Here is a 17,351-nt window from a genome sequence, read left to right as displayed (position 1 = left end):
AGCTAGGTGGCACAGTGGGTAGAGCTCCAGCCTTGGAGTCAGGAAGACCTGAGTTCAAATCCAACCTCAGCCAGTTGCCACTTACTAGCAGTGTGACCCTGGGCAAGTCACTTAACCTTGCTCGCCTCACCAAAAAAAAAAAGCAAAAAACCAAAAACAGAGAACCAATGAATTAAAATGTCCACCGATTTATATGTATTTCAAAACTTTTATTGATGTCCTCCCCTACCCAGCAAACAGTTCCTCATACCAAAGAATAAAAAAATGAGGGGAAAAAAAGCAGTTTACCAATACTTGGACTGAGTTGGATATTTACATGCAGTCTTCCACACCTCTATTCCCCTACCTTTATGAAGGTGGTACATGTGCACGCGTTTTCTGGGAGCAAGCTTCAACAAGCACTTACTATTGTGCTAGATGGTAGGGATACAAAGACAAAATGAAAAAAAAAATCCCTACCCTCAGGGAACTTTTGGAGTCCATTGGGGGAGGGGGGAGTAAGAAGTCAACACAACATGTATCCAAAGTAAGTATGACATCGTCTTCTTTGGTGGAAGGGGAATCCTAACCTTGGGGAGAAGGCACTGAATAGGGAGTGATGCTTGAGGGGGCCTGGAATACAGCTAGTGATGCCAAGAAGCAGGTGAGGAGGGATGATGGCATTTAAGTATGGAAGACAGTCTATACCAAGGCCCATGCGAGTGGGCAGGGCCAGTAGGCCAGTCTACCTAGAAAGTCGAGAGTGTCATGGAGAGCGATGTGAAATCAGTCCAGAGAAAGGGCTGGAGCCAGACTGTAGCATCCTCTGCATGCCGGAGGAGCCTCTGTTTGTTGCTCAATACAATGGTCACGGGAGCTCTTTGTGCAGAGGAGTGTACATCTAAAAGCTCTGTGAAAGGCAGGGTAGAGAGGGAATCCTGGGGGGCAGAGACCCCACTGTGGAGGCTACAGGAGAGGGGGTAAGGACCTGACTTGAACAAGCGCAGAGGCAATGCACACGGGGAGAAGGGGAGCAACACGAGATGTCGTGAAAGCAGCACAGATAAAACCTGGCAAATGACTGGATGGCACGACGTGGGGGAAAGGGATGATGGCTCCATGGCTGGCATCCTGTGTGACTGGGCAGGTGATGATACCCTTAGCAGACACAGAAGTGTTCAGAAAAGGGTGGGATTCCAAGGGACGATGATGAGCTGTTTTGGACAGTACAAGCTACCATGGGACACCTAGGAGGGGAGGACCAGCAGAGGGGGTGATGGGGGAGTCACCTGTGGCAGCTCAACATCTGGCTTCTTGCCCGTTTCCGCCAGCTCTGTAACCATTTCCCTGAAGTCTCTTTTTAGTGAGGTCCCTCTGACCTTCCTCCCCAGCTTTCAGGGGATGCTCTCCATTTCCTCCTGGCCTTCACTTTGCTTCAGCTGCCGGGACAGCCAATTTTCCCCCTAGTCCAGCTTCTCTAGACTGTGGTGTCAAGGGCTGCTATGGCCCCATGGCATGTACCTCCTCACCGCCTCATGTAAGAATCCACATATTTCTGGAAATTTTTCCTCAAAAATATGTCTATACGTTGTGTGTCCACTTCTGCCCATTCCTCTTCCTCCTCAGACAGACTCTCCTGAACTCCTACTAAATTTCCACATAGTTTCCAGATCCTGCCAGAGTAACGAGAGGATCTCTCAGTCATAAGATAATCAGATTTAGAGTTGGAAGGGGCTTTAGATAGTATTGAGTTCAAATCCCTTATTTTACAAAAAAGGAAAATGAGTCTTGGCAAGGGGAAGTGATTTGGCCAAAATTAAGCAGCGGGGTGGTGACAAACCAGCCTACTCGTTACTAATGGAAGAATGAAGACTCCAACTGCTCGCTGTCTTAAGGAGGGAGGGAGAATAAAAAGTCACGGGGAGACTTTCTTACACTGGATTTCCAGTTTCAGTACGTCAAGGTTATCGGAGGAGGTGACGTTGACCAGACGATGCTGCTCCCTGCTACACCATGGATGAGTCCCTAGGGTTTCTCAGTCAGGTGGACCTCCACTTGGGAAAACCTCCACTGGTTTCCATCCTCCCAGTGAGGTCACACTGCCCTCCCATCCTACAACAGAGGTGGCCAGGAGAAGACAGATGCTACAAAGATAGGTGAAGGGTTTATTCAGTTAGTCCCAGATAGGAAAGGACAGAGGGGCTCGAATGGCTAGGAAGGGGTGCTGGTAATCAAGTCACTAAAGGTCTTTAAGTGGAGAACAGACAGTGTGGAGGAGGCGACTTGGGCACAGGTAGGGCTGGCTTCCTTTTCGATTCCGAGATTCTATTAAGTAGCTTAAAGTGGGCAGGTGGGAGGTTTAATAAGCTTTCTAAGGCTGAGTTGAGCAGACAGACCCAGGTTCACGTCAGACCTGGAAGAAAACCTTGGTCTAAGTGCCTCTGCCACTTGGAATCTCCAAAGGCCAACACTTCCTTGGAAATCGCAACCAATTTGTTTGAAAGCATAGTGGATGAGGAATTCTATTTCAAGTAGGCCCAGGACTCAATGTGCTAGTTTCAGGCCCTTTGGGAAAGTCTGCAGCCTAGCCTAGCTGTCCTTTGGGGCTCTGGGTCATGTCCAAGGCAGGAAATTACAGTGCAGGAGCAGTCCCAGGAGCCAGTAAGAGAGGAAATAGCCCAGAATGGCCCGTGTGATTCCAGAGCAAGATCTCCATTTGCACAGAAGTCTCCAAATTGGATTCTTTGGGGCCCCTTGTCCCAACAGGGAGCACACGACAGGGGCCTTCCCAGGCACAGTCTCTTGAGTCCACAACAGGGGCTCCCAGTCCTGAAGCAGATGAGCTGGAAACCAGTACACAATGGGAGTAGAGGAGCCCAAGAACCTGGTGAGAACCTGGAAACCACAGGAAGGAGGGGGACCCACACATTTATATAAGCTGTAACCATCTCCAACCGGCCCTGCTTCCGCCCAACATGCCTCACTGCCTCTTGGGGCTGCTGCTGCCCCATGTCATATACTGCAGATTTATTACCCTGGAAGGGAAACTATGGAGCTTGGGGACTGCTTTATAAAGATGTGTGACATCAGTCAGGCACCCTCAGTGTTGGAAATAAACACAGCTACAGCCTAATCACCACAATAACGGGTCAATCAATATGAAAAATCCCACGGGGCCCAATTCCACCTGAGGTCCAGAACATCCAAGTTGGGGGGGGGGAGAGGAAAAGGGGGAGGGAGAGGAAAGGGGGACAAGGGAGGGGAGAAGGAGGAGGGAAGGAGATGGAGGAAAGAAAGAAGGAGGGAGGAGAAGAGGAGGAAGGAGAGAGAAGGGGAGGAGGTGGGGAGGATAGAGGAGGAGGAGATGGAAAGGGAGGACAAAGGAGGAGGGTGAAGGGAGAGGGAGTAGGGGAAGTGGGTAGGAAAAATGCCTGCAGTTCATCCTTCTCCCTCTTGGGGGTGAGGAATCAAGTCTCCAATTGGCCGGCTTCCCTGGATATCTCTTCTCTGGCATTCACTCTCCTAACTAATCCACCAGCAAACACAAAATGCTACTCTGTACTTCCCCAGCCTCTTGGGCTGCTGATCTCAAAGACCTTTACAAATAGCCATTGTGAGCCTTGCTCAGACTAAGGCTGAGGAGGGGTCAACTGGAGGGCAGTAGGACTTTCTCAAGACTGCCGTGAAGTCGAAGGCAAGGCCAAGGCCTCCCTACACTACTTTTGAACCCAAGATAGGGCCTCAGAAGAAATGCAAAGGACTCTGGCCTTGGAGTCAGGAAAGAGTTGGTTTCAATATCACTTCGGACATTTACTGGGTAAAAATGGGTAAGTCATAACCTCTCTGAGACTTGGCTCTCTCCTCTGTAAACTAAGGGGGCTGCACTGGATGGCTTCTGAGGTCTAGCTCTAAGTTCTTATGAACTTCTCTGAGGCTCGATTTTCTCATCTCTAAAATAGGGGTGATAATACCTGTAGTACCTACCTTATAGGGCTGTGGTGAGGCTCAAATGAGAGCATGTACGCAAAGTGAATACACACGCACATGCATGCACTTGCACACATGCACATACACACACACGCACGCGCGCGCGCACACACACACACACACACACACACACCCGGACCCTTGCTCCCTGGCTGACAGTGGCACATATAAGGCCTGTTACATACTACAGCTGAGGCAACTGGCTGGAGAGTCAGAAGGCTCATAGAGATCACCTAGGCCATCCCTTCATTTTGAGTGACTTGCCCAGTGTGGCAGAACTGGGAACCAAGTCCAGATGCTCAGACTCCACATGTAAGGTCAGCACAGCCCCAGCCCCCAGCCCCCAGCCCAGCCCAGCCCAGCCCAGCCCCTTACCTGCACGTGCATAAACAGGGCTCCGAACAGCAGCAGGGCCGTAGAGTGAGCCACGTATACAAACACCTGTGGGCTGTGGAATCCAGAGGGAGGCTTCCCTGGCTTCTTGTCACCCCTGCCCTTGCTCCTTAGAAGCCCAAGGGTGAGGCAGTGCTGGAGGTTGGCAGTCACATAGGTCCAGGCTGCCCAGGCCCCAAGCATCGCCACTGGCCCCGCCAGGAGGAAGTTGGGCACCTGCCGGAGCTCAAAGTACCTTAAAAAGCCTACATTCCAATAGACATCCTGGACATAGGTGTATATAAGGGGCAGGCGCCAGGTGCACCAGCTGGGCTGATCACCCGCTGGGACCCGGTAGCCCTTGTCCTTGGCTAGCTGTACAAAGGGCTCTGGGATGAGGCGGGGCAAGTGAGGCTGGCAGAACTGGCTGTAGGCATAGAGCTGGAACAGAGCAAAAGGAAGGCCAACCCCAAGGGACACCAGCAGCAGAAAGGCCACCAGCCTTGGTAGCCTCTGCAGGGCCCCACGAAGGCTCCCCGGGGAAGGAAAAGACAGGAAGTCTCGGCACTGGGCATGCAAAAGGAAGCCAGCATTGATGATCCCATTGGAACGCACGCCAGTGGCAAGGGCAAAGAAGAGCGTGCTCCAACCACTGCGGCCCCTCTCCAGCTGGCTCATGGCACGAAAGACCAGGAGGGCAAAGAGGCTCTCGGAGTAGCCTGACGCCAGGAAGACATTGGCGGGGCTGAGGCAGAAGAGCAGAGCAGAGAGGAAGGCCAGGCGGCGGCAGCGCAGCACCAGGCAGCCCAGCTGGTAGAGGGCCAAGGCCGCCAGCACCGAGCACAGACCGTTAAGCAGGGAGACCGTCAACAAGAGACGACTGTGGAGGGTGAGCAGCCCCTGCAGTGGCCACAGCAGCAGCTCAGCTCCAGCGCGCAGGGCCAGGGGGAAGCCTGGGAAGAAGGCAAAGCTGTGCTCGTAGATGTAGCCGTGCTCCGCGATGAAGAGGAAGTGTTCCGCGTCCCAGCGGGACAAGCCCCCCAGAAGCCATTCCACAAGCCGGTCCCCGAGACCGGCAGGCACCAGGCAGGGCGGTGAGAAGGCATCTGCAGCATGATCCGGGATGAGCGTGTTGAACAGAGCCTGTGGAGGGAGGCCAAGGGGGCTCAGGTGAGGAGCCTCCTCCAGCTAGGAACTCCAGCCCCCAAGGCATTCACAGCTTTTCGTTCCTTAATAAATCTGTAGTGATATGTTTGTTTTTACATCATTTGCATTTCCCACTGTGCTCCTTTCCCCATTCTCTTCCAGAGAGCCACCCCATATGAAAATGAATAATAATAAAGCTAGCATTTGTCCCAGGCACTTTACACACAGTATCTCATTGTGGCCTCCCAAAACCCTGGGAGGGAGGGGCTTTTATTATCCCCATTTTACAGATGAGGAAACCAAGGCAAGAGAGGTAAGTGACTTGCTCAATCACACAGCTAAACCAGTGAACTCTAACCACTGAGCCTCTGAGCTGCCGAGATGTTCCAAACCCACCTGAGTCACTTACTAGCTCTGTGACCTAGGCGAGGCAACCTCACTTGACTTCTGTCTGCTCCCAGCAGCAGCCCCTGGAAAATGACCCTACCCACTGTGTATGGGGCAGTGGGATGAGCCTCCGAATTGGGGTCATCAGAGACCAGGGATCCAATCCTGGCTTTGCTCTTCACTGGCTATGTGACCTTGAGGGCGTCATTCCATTTGTTTCCTTATCTATAAAGTGAGAATGATAAGACTTGCCCTGTGTCTCTCACAGGGGAACATGAGTCATTATCAGCCCAGAAATGGCCATGGTCAGGACAGGCCTTTGTTAGCTACAACCCTCACATGGAGCCCATTCAGGGAGGGCCGGAGCAGACACTGACCTGGAGGAGCAACGTCAAGGAGCGGCAGACCACTGCAAACCTCAACACCTCTCTCTGGGACGGCTCCCCAAGCTGCATCCTCTCAGACTAGGGCATTCAGGGCATCTGAAACCACCGAGAACACGACAGCTGTGAGACATTCGCATGGGAACCAGAGCTACCCAAGAGTCCACAATGGGAAATGCGTAACACAAGCTGGGCTCTGCCTTCTTCTGAGTACTGTTATAACTCTGAGTAAGTCATTTTACTTGTATAAGCCTCAATTTTCTCATCTGTAAAATGGAGACAAGACTTTCACTACCTAGGGTCACAGAAGTTCACAGAATTGGTGCTAGAAAGAATGTCAGAGGTCATCTAGCCAAACCCCTTCATTTTACAGATGAAGAAACTGAGGCCCACAGAGGTTAGACACACTTGCCATAAGTCACCCAAGATATAAGCACCCAAGGCAGGGTTTGAACCCAGGTCCTTGGAGTCCACAAACAATTCTCTTTTCACTGTACAATACTGATTGTGGGGAAAGTGTTTTCTGCTAAAAAAAATGTGAATTATTAGTTATAGAAATCACCACTATCATCAAGACACTACCTGGTAGCTAAAATGATACAGCAGAAGCTGTCGAGCTGCTGTGGATGGCCAGAATACAAATGCCTAAACTACAAATACAGACCTAAAAAGATGCTAGAGAACATACCCAAAGATCTAAATGGAGACTAGAACATCATCACAGACTGAACTACTACCCACAATTGCCCAGTCAGTCAATAAGCATTTATTAGGCACTGTCAAAACATTTTTCATAGCTATAACCATCCCAAATATTCAATCTCTAAACTATATGAAACAAAAAGTTTTCAAAATATAAAGCCCTAGCCAAGGAGAGCAGGATGAGGCATGCTACCCCCGTTAGACTGTCATTGGAGCTGAACAGAGGATGCTTTACTAACAGCCCACAGAGAACAGGTTTCTATCCTAATTTTCCGATTCAATGACGAAAAGCAACTTTTACCTACCTGTGCAAGAATATGTGGAACATCAACATCAAATACAAAATGATAACAGGAGGGAACAACTTACCCCAGAAGCCCACTGAAAAAGATGAGAATGAGATGATGATGACAGTCATGATCCAACCCACCAACCCCCTAACCAAAGGGAAAGCTTATTCCAAGCCTCACAAGTGCTATACGGAAAGGGCACCTGGACACAAGGCTGGGCACAACAGGGAGAGTACTCTTCCACCCCACCCAGGAAGTCAGGGCCCTGCCATCCTGGAGAATCTTGAGATTCTGGCACTCATGTGCTACAGACCTGAAGCACTGCCACCAACCTTTTAACTATCCCCAGATGGACTGGAACCACCCCACCAGACACTCTAAGAGATGGAAGGGACTTTCAATTCAGTTCAACAAAGGTTTATGAAGTCACTACTAGATGCCAGGGCCAATGCTTGAAGTGCTGGCATCGTCAGGGACGATGACAGAATCTCACGTGCATAGAGCCCTTTAAGGTTTGCAAGAGGCTTTACATACATGAGCTCATCTGATCTTCACAACCACCCTGGGAGGGAGTTATTATTATTATCCCCATTTTACAGATAAGGAAACTGAGGGTGGTAAAGGTTTAAGCAACCGCCCAGGTCACATAAAGTGAGCATGCATGTGTGGGTGTGGATACACGTGTGTATGTGTGTACTGGAATCTGAACCTCAAGTCACTCTTGACGCCAAGCCCAACACTCTCTCTACTGTGCCACAGTGTCTCTCTAGTTATAATTCAGACCATGCTCTGCTAGGACCAGAGGGTTTTACAGCTGGAAGGGACTTCAGAGTTCATCTCTTCCAATCCCTCACTCCCCAAAGCGGGAAGTGACTGTCCACAGTCAGAAAGCTACTAAGGGGCAGTTTAGTGATCCAAATCCATTGGCTTTTCCACAATATCACTCTCTCTCCCAAAGAAAGAAAGACAACACACAATTATAATGCAAGAAAGAATGAGACCAGTGCAAAAGAAAGGGGCAGAAGCACAGAGGTGCAGGGACTTTAGTGACCATTCAGTGTCCTTTTACAACATATCTGACCAGAGGCCATCTAGTCTCTAGTGAGGGAGGACAAACTAAATCCCAACACAGCCCATTCCCACTGTGTGCTAGCCTTAACTCCAAGGAAGTTGTAAGGGAAAACCCCCTAACATCAAGCCTAAATGATCTGTCCAAAAAGTGACGGAGCTAGAACTCAACCCTGGGTCTGCAGCTCAGCGCTCCTGTCCTTAGATTACCCCCTGCTTGGTCTTACCTGTGGTCTTTTCTCATTCTGTGTTGATGTGTGGGAATAGACCTAATTTTGGGAGACCAGGCCCGGGCAAGTGAGGAAGGCCTCTGTACTCTGAACTGAAGTAAGAGACAGGGATAGGGAAACGGGCTGGAATTGTGATTTCATTAGCATAGGGAACTGGGGGAGGAAACTCTACCAATGAAAGCTGGTACCTTCCTCTATCACTTACAGTCTTCAACAGTTACCTGGGATACTGAGAGGCTAATTAAGTGACTTGCCCAGGGTCCCACAGCTAGTACGTATCCCAGGTAGGATCTGAACCCATGTCTTCTTGGCTTGAAGGCTGGCTCTATCCACTATGCAACACTGCCTGTGACACTGGTTCTCCACTAATGCCCTTCTTTGATGCTCCATCAGAGCATGCAGGCTACCCTGGGTCCTTGAGGGCTTCTGGAATTATATTCTTGACTGTCATTAAAATATTCATCATAAGATTTATTTGTAATATAGCAAGAATCTAGAAACCACCAACATGTTCAAATTTGAGAATGAAGGACTCAATAAACTGAAGGATAGTAATTAGTAAAATGACAACTCTGAAAACCCCCCAAAATATGGAAATATGAAATGATGCATAACAAGGATAACGGGTTCACTATAACGTACAGACTATGGCCATACAATAACTTGTCAAAAGGAAGAAAACTTTCTTAAGCACAGGCACAGGAAAAAGATCAGAGGAAATCAGGGTGTCGTCACCAAGGACACTGGACTTGGGCAGCTTAGTGATCATTTCCAGATCCTGCCCCCCTGCACTCTGGACATCTTCCTCCCACCAGTGCTAAATGAATGTGAATTACCATCATCAAAAAGGGGACACAGACGCTCCCAACTGTTCTCTCCGCCACTTCTCCCCAATCCATCTTCCCCACAGCTGCCAAACTATTCCGAGAATTGAGTGACCATGTCACTGCCCTGCCTCAGAAGCTCCAGCAGCTTTCTACTGCTTCTAGGACCAAGCTAATACAGTCTCCTGCTTGGTATTGAAACCTCTTCAAAATATGTCTCAAGCCCAACTTCCCTGACATTTTGTACATCACCACCTTTCAGGGACTCTCTAGGCCAGCCAACCTGATCTGCTGGCTATTATTCCTCACACACAACATTCCCTCTCCCGTCTCCTCCATTCCTCCAGGAACCAAGGCCTCTCCTCCTTTACTTTGTACATTTTATAAATACTTGTATTTTTTAACAAAATAGAATGTAAACTCCTGAGGGCAAGACTAGTTTTATTTTTGTCTCTGTATTCCAAGGGCCTAGCATACCTGGCACATAAGTGTTTGCTGCCTTACATAAAGTTTATGTGATTATTATTTTAATCCAAATGTAAACATCTCATATTTAATGGTTTTATTTAGGGTTTAATTCCATATTTTATTCTACATTATTATTCTATAGAGAAGCAAAATGAACCAAAAAACTGTTTTGCAAAATGTATCTGTGTTTGTTGAGGGTTATTAAGATTATAACACACTATTATAAAAACTGAATTTGTAGTAAAAAGTGATTTTTTAAAGCAAAGAGCCTAGATTTGCAATAATAATAATAGTAACTACCACTTATTTAGTGCTTTAAGGTTTGCAAAATGCTTTTTATATATAATCTCATTTGATCTTCAAAACAACCCTGTGAGGAAGCAGCTATAATTACCCCTATTTTACAGAGAAAACTGAGGCCGATGGGTTGACTTGCCCAAGGTTACACAGCTAAGTGTCTGAGGTAAAATCTGAACTTAGATCTTCCTGACACTAAATCCAGCATTCTATCCACCTAATTTGCAGAAAGATGAGCTAAGAGTGAATCCCAGTTCCACCACTTAATTGCTGTGGCACCTTGGGAAAGTCACTTAATGGCTCTGTGCCTCAGTTTCCCCACCTTTAACATGGGGCTAATAATGCCTGCCCTACCTCTGTTCTCATGAGTTTCGGTTAAGAGAACGTAGAAGAGAGCGTTTTATAAAGTACCAAGCGCTCTACACCTCCAAGGAGGTGTCACTGTTACGACTCTTTGGGGAAGCTCATCAGCATTGCCAGCCCAGGCACCCTGCCCATCCCTGCTTCTCACAACACCCAAATTCCCAAACTCCCCAAATCCTTCCCAGCAAAAGAACAAAATAAATGGCTTGGCAATATGCTATGAATGTGTCTCCATGCCTACATATGTTTCTACATCTGTTTTTAGATTGTGACTGGGGAGAGGGAGGGAGAACGACACACTGCGATCCTTGTTGTGTTAAGGATGCCAAATGCTAAACAGCTAGAGCGCCTCCAAGAGCCCCCGAGCTCCCCAGGGAACTCCTCAGCCAGGCGCACTGTCCTCCTACTCCAGCATCTCCCTTTCCTGGGATGCTTTCACATCAATGCTGGCAGGGTCCTTACAGATCATCTAGCCCAAGGGTTCTTAACCTTTGGAGAAGTCCATGGTCCCCTCCTCAGAGTATCTTTTAATGCATAAAATAAGATACGTAGTAACACCAAAGAGTAGGGTAGAGAGGTGGTGCAGTGGATACAGTGCTGGGCCTGGAGTCAGGGAGACTGGAGTTCAAATCTGACCTCAGACACTTAATGCCTGCCTTAGTGACTCTGGGCAAGTCACTTAACTTGCCTGCCTTAGTATTGTTTGTCCTTTGTTCTTGAAGAGGACCACGACATCAGTGAGGTGATGCCATGACATGCAAGTGAATTGGATTACAGTGAGGGAGAGCTGTGCAAAGTCACCAGCCTCCCTTTCTTCTCTGGAGCCATCTGGGTCCAGTTGCAAGCCTTAATCTGATGGAGAAGAAAATGGCAAACCACTCCAGTATCTTTGCCAAGAAAACCCTATGGATAGCATTGGCAGGACATGGCCCAAGGGGTCACAAAACAGTATGGCATGACTGAGTAACAAATGTCAAAGAATCTAATTACACTGAAATAGTTATTTTTTTTTTCAAGTTCATGGACCAACCCCAGATAAAGAAGCTCTCATCCAGCCCAACCCTCTAATGTTCTGAATGGCAAACGAAGACCCAGAGGCAAAAGGGATACGCTCAAGTTCACAAAGCTAGCAAGTAGAAAAATTGGGACCTGAAATAAAGTATAGTATAGGGGATAGAAGAATAGGCTTGAAGTTGGGGGAGTTCCATCTCCACCACTTAATAGCCATGTGTCTTTGAGCAAAGCATTTCATCTTTCTGAGCCCCACTTTCCTCTTCTTTTAAAATGGAGACCACAATGCAAGCACTAGCTCCCCCTCAGATGAGATAAAAAATTTCAAAGTGCTTTGTAATTATAAAAAGCTATTTCAATGTAAGTTATTATCATTACTATTATCATTAGGCGTCATACACCTTTCCTCTCACTCCGAATTCTCCAAAGTAAACTAAACTAGGTCCAACATTCTAAGGAATTCTAAGGAATCAGAAACAGGCAGGTGCTGGAGGAACACAGAAGCAGTGATCACACAACTACAGCCTGGCCATCTGCTGTACTGTTTGTAAAATTTAAATTGGGTGGGGAGGAACACCACCACTCAGCAGTCCTGGCTAAAGTTACTAATACAAATTCAGAGGGGGGAATTCTTGCAGATTCCTGGGAATAGAAAAAAAGACTTTGTCCATCTACTGGCCACCAAAAGAAACTGAACTGGCCCAAGGCAGAGAATCACTTTTACAATGCACACTGGTAATTTCTCCAGCTATGAGCAGTACCAATGGATCCTTGGAGAACTGTGGGTCAAGCCCTGATAACTGGAACAGGAAATGTAAGAGTCTAAGGTGATCAGCACTTTGAAGGTGAAGAAAAGCTGTCCCTCACGGAGAAATCACAAGGATATATTAACTATGTGCTTATCTATCTAGTGGTTCGATTTTTTAAAGATACATAGACTGTGAGAACTGCAAAGGGACTTAGACAGTGTGTGCTGGAACCAACCTAAACCACTCAACTCCTGACTGCTAACTTTTCAGTACAATAGGACCACACTTGATTTATTGTTTTATTGATTGTTGAGACTTAACAAAAGTGTGAATAATGTAGATTAAATGTACAAGTGCATCCATACATTTTTTCCTCCCCAAGAGTCCAGTTGTTAAACATTTACAAGCACACCTCTGTAGTACTCTAGAAACATTGCTAATACTCAGCAGGAGGGCAGCTGAGGCTAGAGCTCGAACTGCTGCTGTTGCCGAGTTCTGTCTGACTCTTTGTATGGGGTTTTCTTAGCAAAGATACTGGAATGGTTTGCTATTTCTTCTGCCAGTGGATTAAGGGAAACAGACGACTTGCCCAGGGTCACACAAATAGTAAGTGCTGAGACCACATTTGAACTCAGGTCTACCTGATTACATACCCAGCGCTCTATCCACTGAGCCACCTAGCTGTCTCCGAGGCAAACAGAGATTAAGTATCTTTGTTAAGAAAACCTCCCCGCCCTCCCCTTACTCCTCAGCACTTTAAGTAGGACCAGGGTTAGAAATGGTAAATAAGTACTAGTTTAATTCAATCAAGTGAAAGAAGCCAGTGCTCCTTCCTTGGCACAAGGGGGCGCCTGCAGCTTGTTCCATCTCCATGAGGCAGGGAAGGAAGCAAGGGAGGGACTGAGAATAAGGGACTGGTTGGGTTCAGGCAAATTCAGTTCAAATGTGTGTGTCTGAAACCCCTGGAGAGCAGCAGCAGTTTGGAAATCCAGGAACACTGTTAACAACTGACTCTAAGGATTGAGACAGCAGAAAGACCAAGCTGAGAACGTCCCTCCTTATTTTTTGGTGCTCTACAATAGGTCTAGAGTTTTTTCCTCCCTGGCTCCCTGCCTTCGCCCAGAGGCCTAGGGGTGGGTGGGGGGGGATATTTTACCCACCTCAGCCTTTCTCTTTCCCTTTCTTTTCCCTCTACCATGTCCAGATCCAGCCACAGTGGGTGAATAGTACTTGGAGTCTACACCTAATAGAGACAAAAAAAAAAAAAGAAAAGAAACGAAAAGAAAAATTACTCCGTTGACATGACCTCATCATACTTGGGGCAAAATCATCTAGTTCAACCCCCTCATTTTACACATGTGGAAGATGACACCCCCAAAAAACGATTTTTACATAAGGTCACATAGGAAGTAGGGCCGTTGAAACAGAAATTAGGCTCTAAGTCCTCCTTTCCACTCTGCAAATCCTATCAAACTCTGGGCTGAATCACAACTTTCAAGCCTGGCAGACATCTCAGAGAACATCCAGTCCAAACTCAGTATTTGACAGATACAGAAACTGAGGCCTGGAGAGAAGCAGTTTGCCAAGATCACATCGTTAGGGAGAGCTTTTGAAACCTGGGTAGGATCTCGATGCAAGAACTCAAGAACTCCTAACCTCATGTTTTCAAATCCCTACTTCCAAAAAAACACGGACCAGATTAGTCCCTAAACTAGAATATCAAGAGATGTAAGGGACCTCATCGGGGAGCAAGCCAAAATCAAAACTGAGCAGGCAACCCCTGTACAAGACCCCAAGACAAAGAGAACACACTATCTTCATTCACTCAATAGAAAAGCATCAAGTAATCTAAGACTATGTACCAGGCACTGAGCTAGGGCTCAGAGAAAAGACAAAACCACAAATGTTCCCCGGGCCCTAGGGAGTTTACAGTCTACTACTGCGTTCCACGGTGGGATAGCTAGTTTTTAGAATGTTGTTCTTTGTTTCTCTTCACAAGAGTGGCCCTGCTTACCCTGGCTACCCCTTTCCCCAAGGGGGGCATCGAGGAAACAGCCTTGGATTTGGAGACTGGAAAATGGGATACCTATACAGAATCCTGTCTCCACATGGGTAAGCTTCGTCACCTCTTTGGAGATTTCCCCATCTATAAAATGAAGAGACTGGACCACACGGCCTTGGAGGTCCCTCCCAGCTCCACAGCTAGGATGCTAGGACTGGATGTCTGCTCCAGCTCTAAGGTGCCTTCCAGCCCTCAAATTCCCTGTTTAAGGGGCCTTCCGGTTCTTCTCGCCTCCGTCTTAGGCTGCCTTTTAGCTCCCCCAATCCCCTGTTCTAAGGTTCCCTCCGGCCCTTCCATTCCCAGTTTGTTTAAAAGTCCTTCCGGTTCTTCCATCCTATGTTCTAAGGTTCTTTCCGGCTTTTCCAACTCCACACCACCCCGTTCTAAGGTTCCTTCCGGCCCTCCCATTCCCTGTCCGAGTCCTTCCGGTTCATCCACCCGCTGCTCTAAGGTTCCATTCCCAGCTCCTAAGTTCCTTCCGGCCCTCCCATTCCCTCTTTAAGAGTCCTTCCGGTTCTTCCACACCACCACCCTTCCCTCGCTCTAAGGTTCCATTCCCTTCTCTAAGGTTCCTTCCTGCTCTCCCACCCTTAATTCTAAAGTTCCTTCTGGCTCTATAATCCAGTAGTCTTTTCTCCCCCAGAATGGGGGCGGGGGCGTCCCGGAATTTTGTCGCTCGCTTGCTTCGAGGGGCGGGGTATGAAGGAGGCGATCAGCTTTGGCGCGGGGGTGGGGGGGTGAAGGGAGAGGAGGCGGGGCTCCTCGGCCCTCTACGCCCAGAGCCCCCTTCCTGCGGCCCTCGGTTCGTGGTGGGGGGGCGCGGCTCTCGGCCAAGGGCTCCAACCCCCAACCTCCCACGCGAGATAAACTCCCCGCCCACTCCCGGCCTTCTCCCACCGCTTCCTTTCGGACCCACAGTACCTCCATCCGGGCCCCTGAAATGGCGCCTGCGCTCTAAGTTCTGTCGACGCCAGCCCCGCCTTCCTCGTGCCCAGGCTTCAGGGCAGGGCCCCGCCCCTTTCCTCACCCTTACTCCCCCGCTCAGCCCGGCGGCCATGTTGGCTCTGAGGGAGCTGGGTGAGAGAGGGCGGGAGCTTCCCGTGGAACTCATCTGTCCTTGAGTCTCTGTTCTAGCCTTCCCGGGTCTCGCACCCAGAGCCCCAGGGAACCTTCCTGCCCCTGCCCAGTCTGGAGGCTCCTCACCCCCACCCCACAAAAACTGATGTTCAGTCGTTTTTCAGTCATGTCTTACTCTTCTTGACCCCATTTGGGGTTTTCTTGGTAGAGATACTGAAGTTGCTTGCCATTCCCTCCTCCAGCTCATTTTACTGATGAGGAAACCGAGGCAAACAGTGTTAAGTGATTTGCCCATGGTCCTATACTAGGAAGTATCTGAGGCAGGATTTGAACTCAGGACTTCCTTATTACAGGCCTGGTGCTCCAGCCACCGTGCAACCTAGCTTCCCACAAAATAAAAGCTGAATGCAGGACTATATTGTGGATATAGTGAAGAAACAGGGACCGGGAGTCAACAACCATGGGGCTGAGCCCTGCCTCTGGTTCCTGCGCCATCTGAAACCCAGTTTACCAATGTGTAGATGAGGGGGTGGTTAAATAGATCATCTTTCAGTCCTCTGCTTGCTTTGCCATTTCATGCTCTGAAACCCCCCAGTTCTTGTTATTTCATGTTCTAAAGGCCCTCCCAGCTCTGACATGCTGTGTTCTAAGGCTCCTTCTAGCTCTGATATTCTCTACTCCAAGGCCCCTCCCTGCTCAGACATTCTGTGTTTTAAGGTTCCACCCTAGCTCCCTTTCTGATATTCTGTATTCTAAGGGCCCTCCCAGCTCTGACGGTCTCTGTTCTAAACCCTCTCTGAGCTCTGATATTCTCCACTCTAAGTACCCTTCCCCGATCTGACATCCTGTGTCCTAAGGGCCAAACCCAGACCTAACATTCTATGTTCTAAGGCCCCTTCTCAGATCTGGCATCCTGTGTCCTAAGGGCCCCCTCAGCTCTGACCTTCTGTGTTCTAAGGCCCTCCCAACTCTGACATTCTTGTGTTCTAAGGCCCCTTTCATTGAAATGGCTTTGGAGTAACAGGGCCTGGGTTTAAATCTTGCCTCTTATTTCTTAACTGTGTGACCATGGGCAAACCACTTAACCTCCCTAGGCCTCAGTTTCCTTATCTGTAAAATGAGCTGAATCTCTGAAGTTCTTTCCACTTCTCAATCTCTGATTATATGAATTCTACGTCCTAAAGGACCTTCTACCTCATCCCCTCCCTTATGTCCTAAAATCTAGAAAGATTCCTCCCTGGCCCTGCCCCTCAGAAAGGTAGGTAATAGTATCTGACCTCAGCCATATCAGGCTCTTTTGTCTCCCACTTGAAAAGGAGGATTCTAAGACTTCTTTTACTGAAGTCACTTTGTAGGAAACATTTAAGGAGTAACCATAGGACTTTCCTCTGTCAGAAAGAAGATTGCCTTAAAATAAATAAACATAGTCCCTGTGGGGGAAAAGAGAGGCAGGTAGGTAGTAGAGTAGTGGGTGAGTGCTGGGCCTGGAGTCAAGAAGACCCAAGTTCAAATCTGACCTCAGACACTAGCTGTGTGACCCTGGGCAAATCACTTAATAACCCTGTTTGCCTCAGTCTTCTCAGCTGTAAAAATGAGCTGGAGAAAGAAATGGCAAATTATTCCAGTATCTTTGCCAAAAAAATCCCAAAAGGGGTCATGAAAAGTTGGACACAACTGAAACAACTGAACAACCACAAAAATGGGGGAAAAGAGAAAGAAGAAAAAAATTTGAGGAGCCCCTTCCCAGCCCTATAACGGAAACTGGTGAAACAACCTTGTACTGGCCTTAAAGGAAATAGATAATAAATCCTTCTATGTTGGTGAATTTCTTGGGATCCTCAACCCCTCTGTGGTTTCAGTTATCTGCTTTAGAAAAACAACTTGGGCTTGTGTTGGGCCCTGTTCCAGGACCTGGCTAAAGAGTTTATCTTTTTTAAGTGTGGGGGTATTTTAGAA

General features: G+C 48.2%; 1 protein-coding gene across 5 annotated transcripts; it reads right to left on the bottom strand.

Moving 5' to 3' along the window:
• Window positions 1-194: 194 nt before the first annotated feature.
• PIGV (phosphatidylinositol glycan anchor biosynthesis class V) lies at window positions 195-15,303 on the bottom strand. Of its 5 annotated transcripts, XR_003569340.1 has the most exons (6): window positions 14,271-14,890; window positions 13,417-13,499; window positions 6,249-6,353; window positions 4,342-5,481; window positions 1,915-2,874; window positions 195-1,652 (listed from the first exon to the last, which is right to left on the bottom strand). XR_003569340.1 is itself a non-coding variant. In XM_027864853.1 (5 exons), the coding sequence occupies exons 3-5, from the start codon at window positions 6,324-6,326 to the stop codon at window positions 2,593-2,595; spliced, it is 1,500 nt and encodes a 499-aa protein (XP_027720654.1). In that variant the 5' UTR covers window positions 6,327-6,353; window positions 13,417-13,499; window positions 15,240-15,303; the 3' UTR covers window positions 195-2,592. The 5 variants fall into 5 exon arrangements, 4 of the variants coding, with proteins under 4 accessions (XP_027720654.1, XP_027720655.1, XP_027720653.1 ...); XM_027864853.1 differs by lacking the exon at window positions 14,271-14,890 and adding an exon at window positions 15,240-15,303 and having other exon boundaries at window positions 195-2,874; XM_027864854.1 differs by lacking the exon at window positions 14,271-14,890 and adding an exon at window positions 14,907-15,126 and having other exon boundaries at window positions 195-2,874.
• Window positions 15,304-17,351: the final 2,048 nt, after the last annotated feature.

Source organism: Vombatus ursinus, unplaced genomic scaffold (genome assembly GCF_900497805.2).
Source record: "Vombatus ursinus unplaced genomic scaffold, bare-nosed wombat genome assembly UNPS02014777.1, whole genome shotgun sequence".
NCBI lineage: Eukaryota > Metazoa > Chordata > Mammalia > Diprotodontia > Vombatidae > Vombatus > Vombatus ursinus.
The sequence above is the reverse complement of the archived record's forward strand: the minus strand, read 5'-3'. Positions and strand labels throughout refer to the sequence as shown.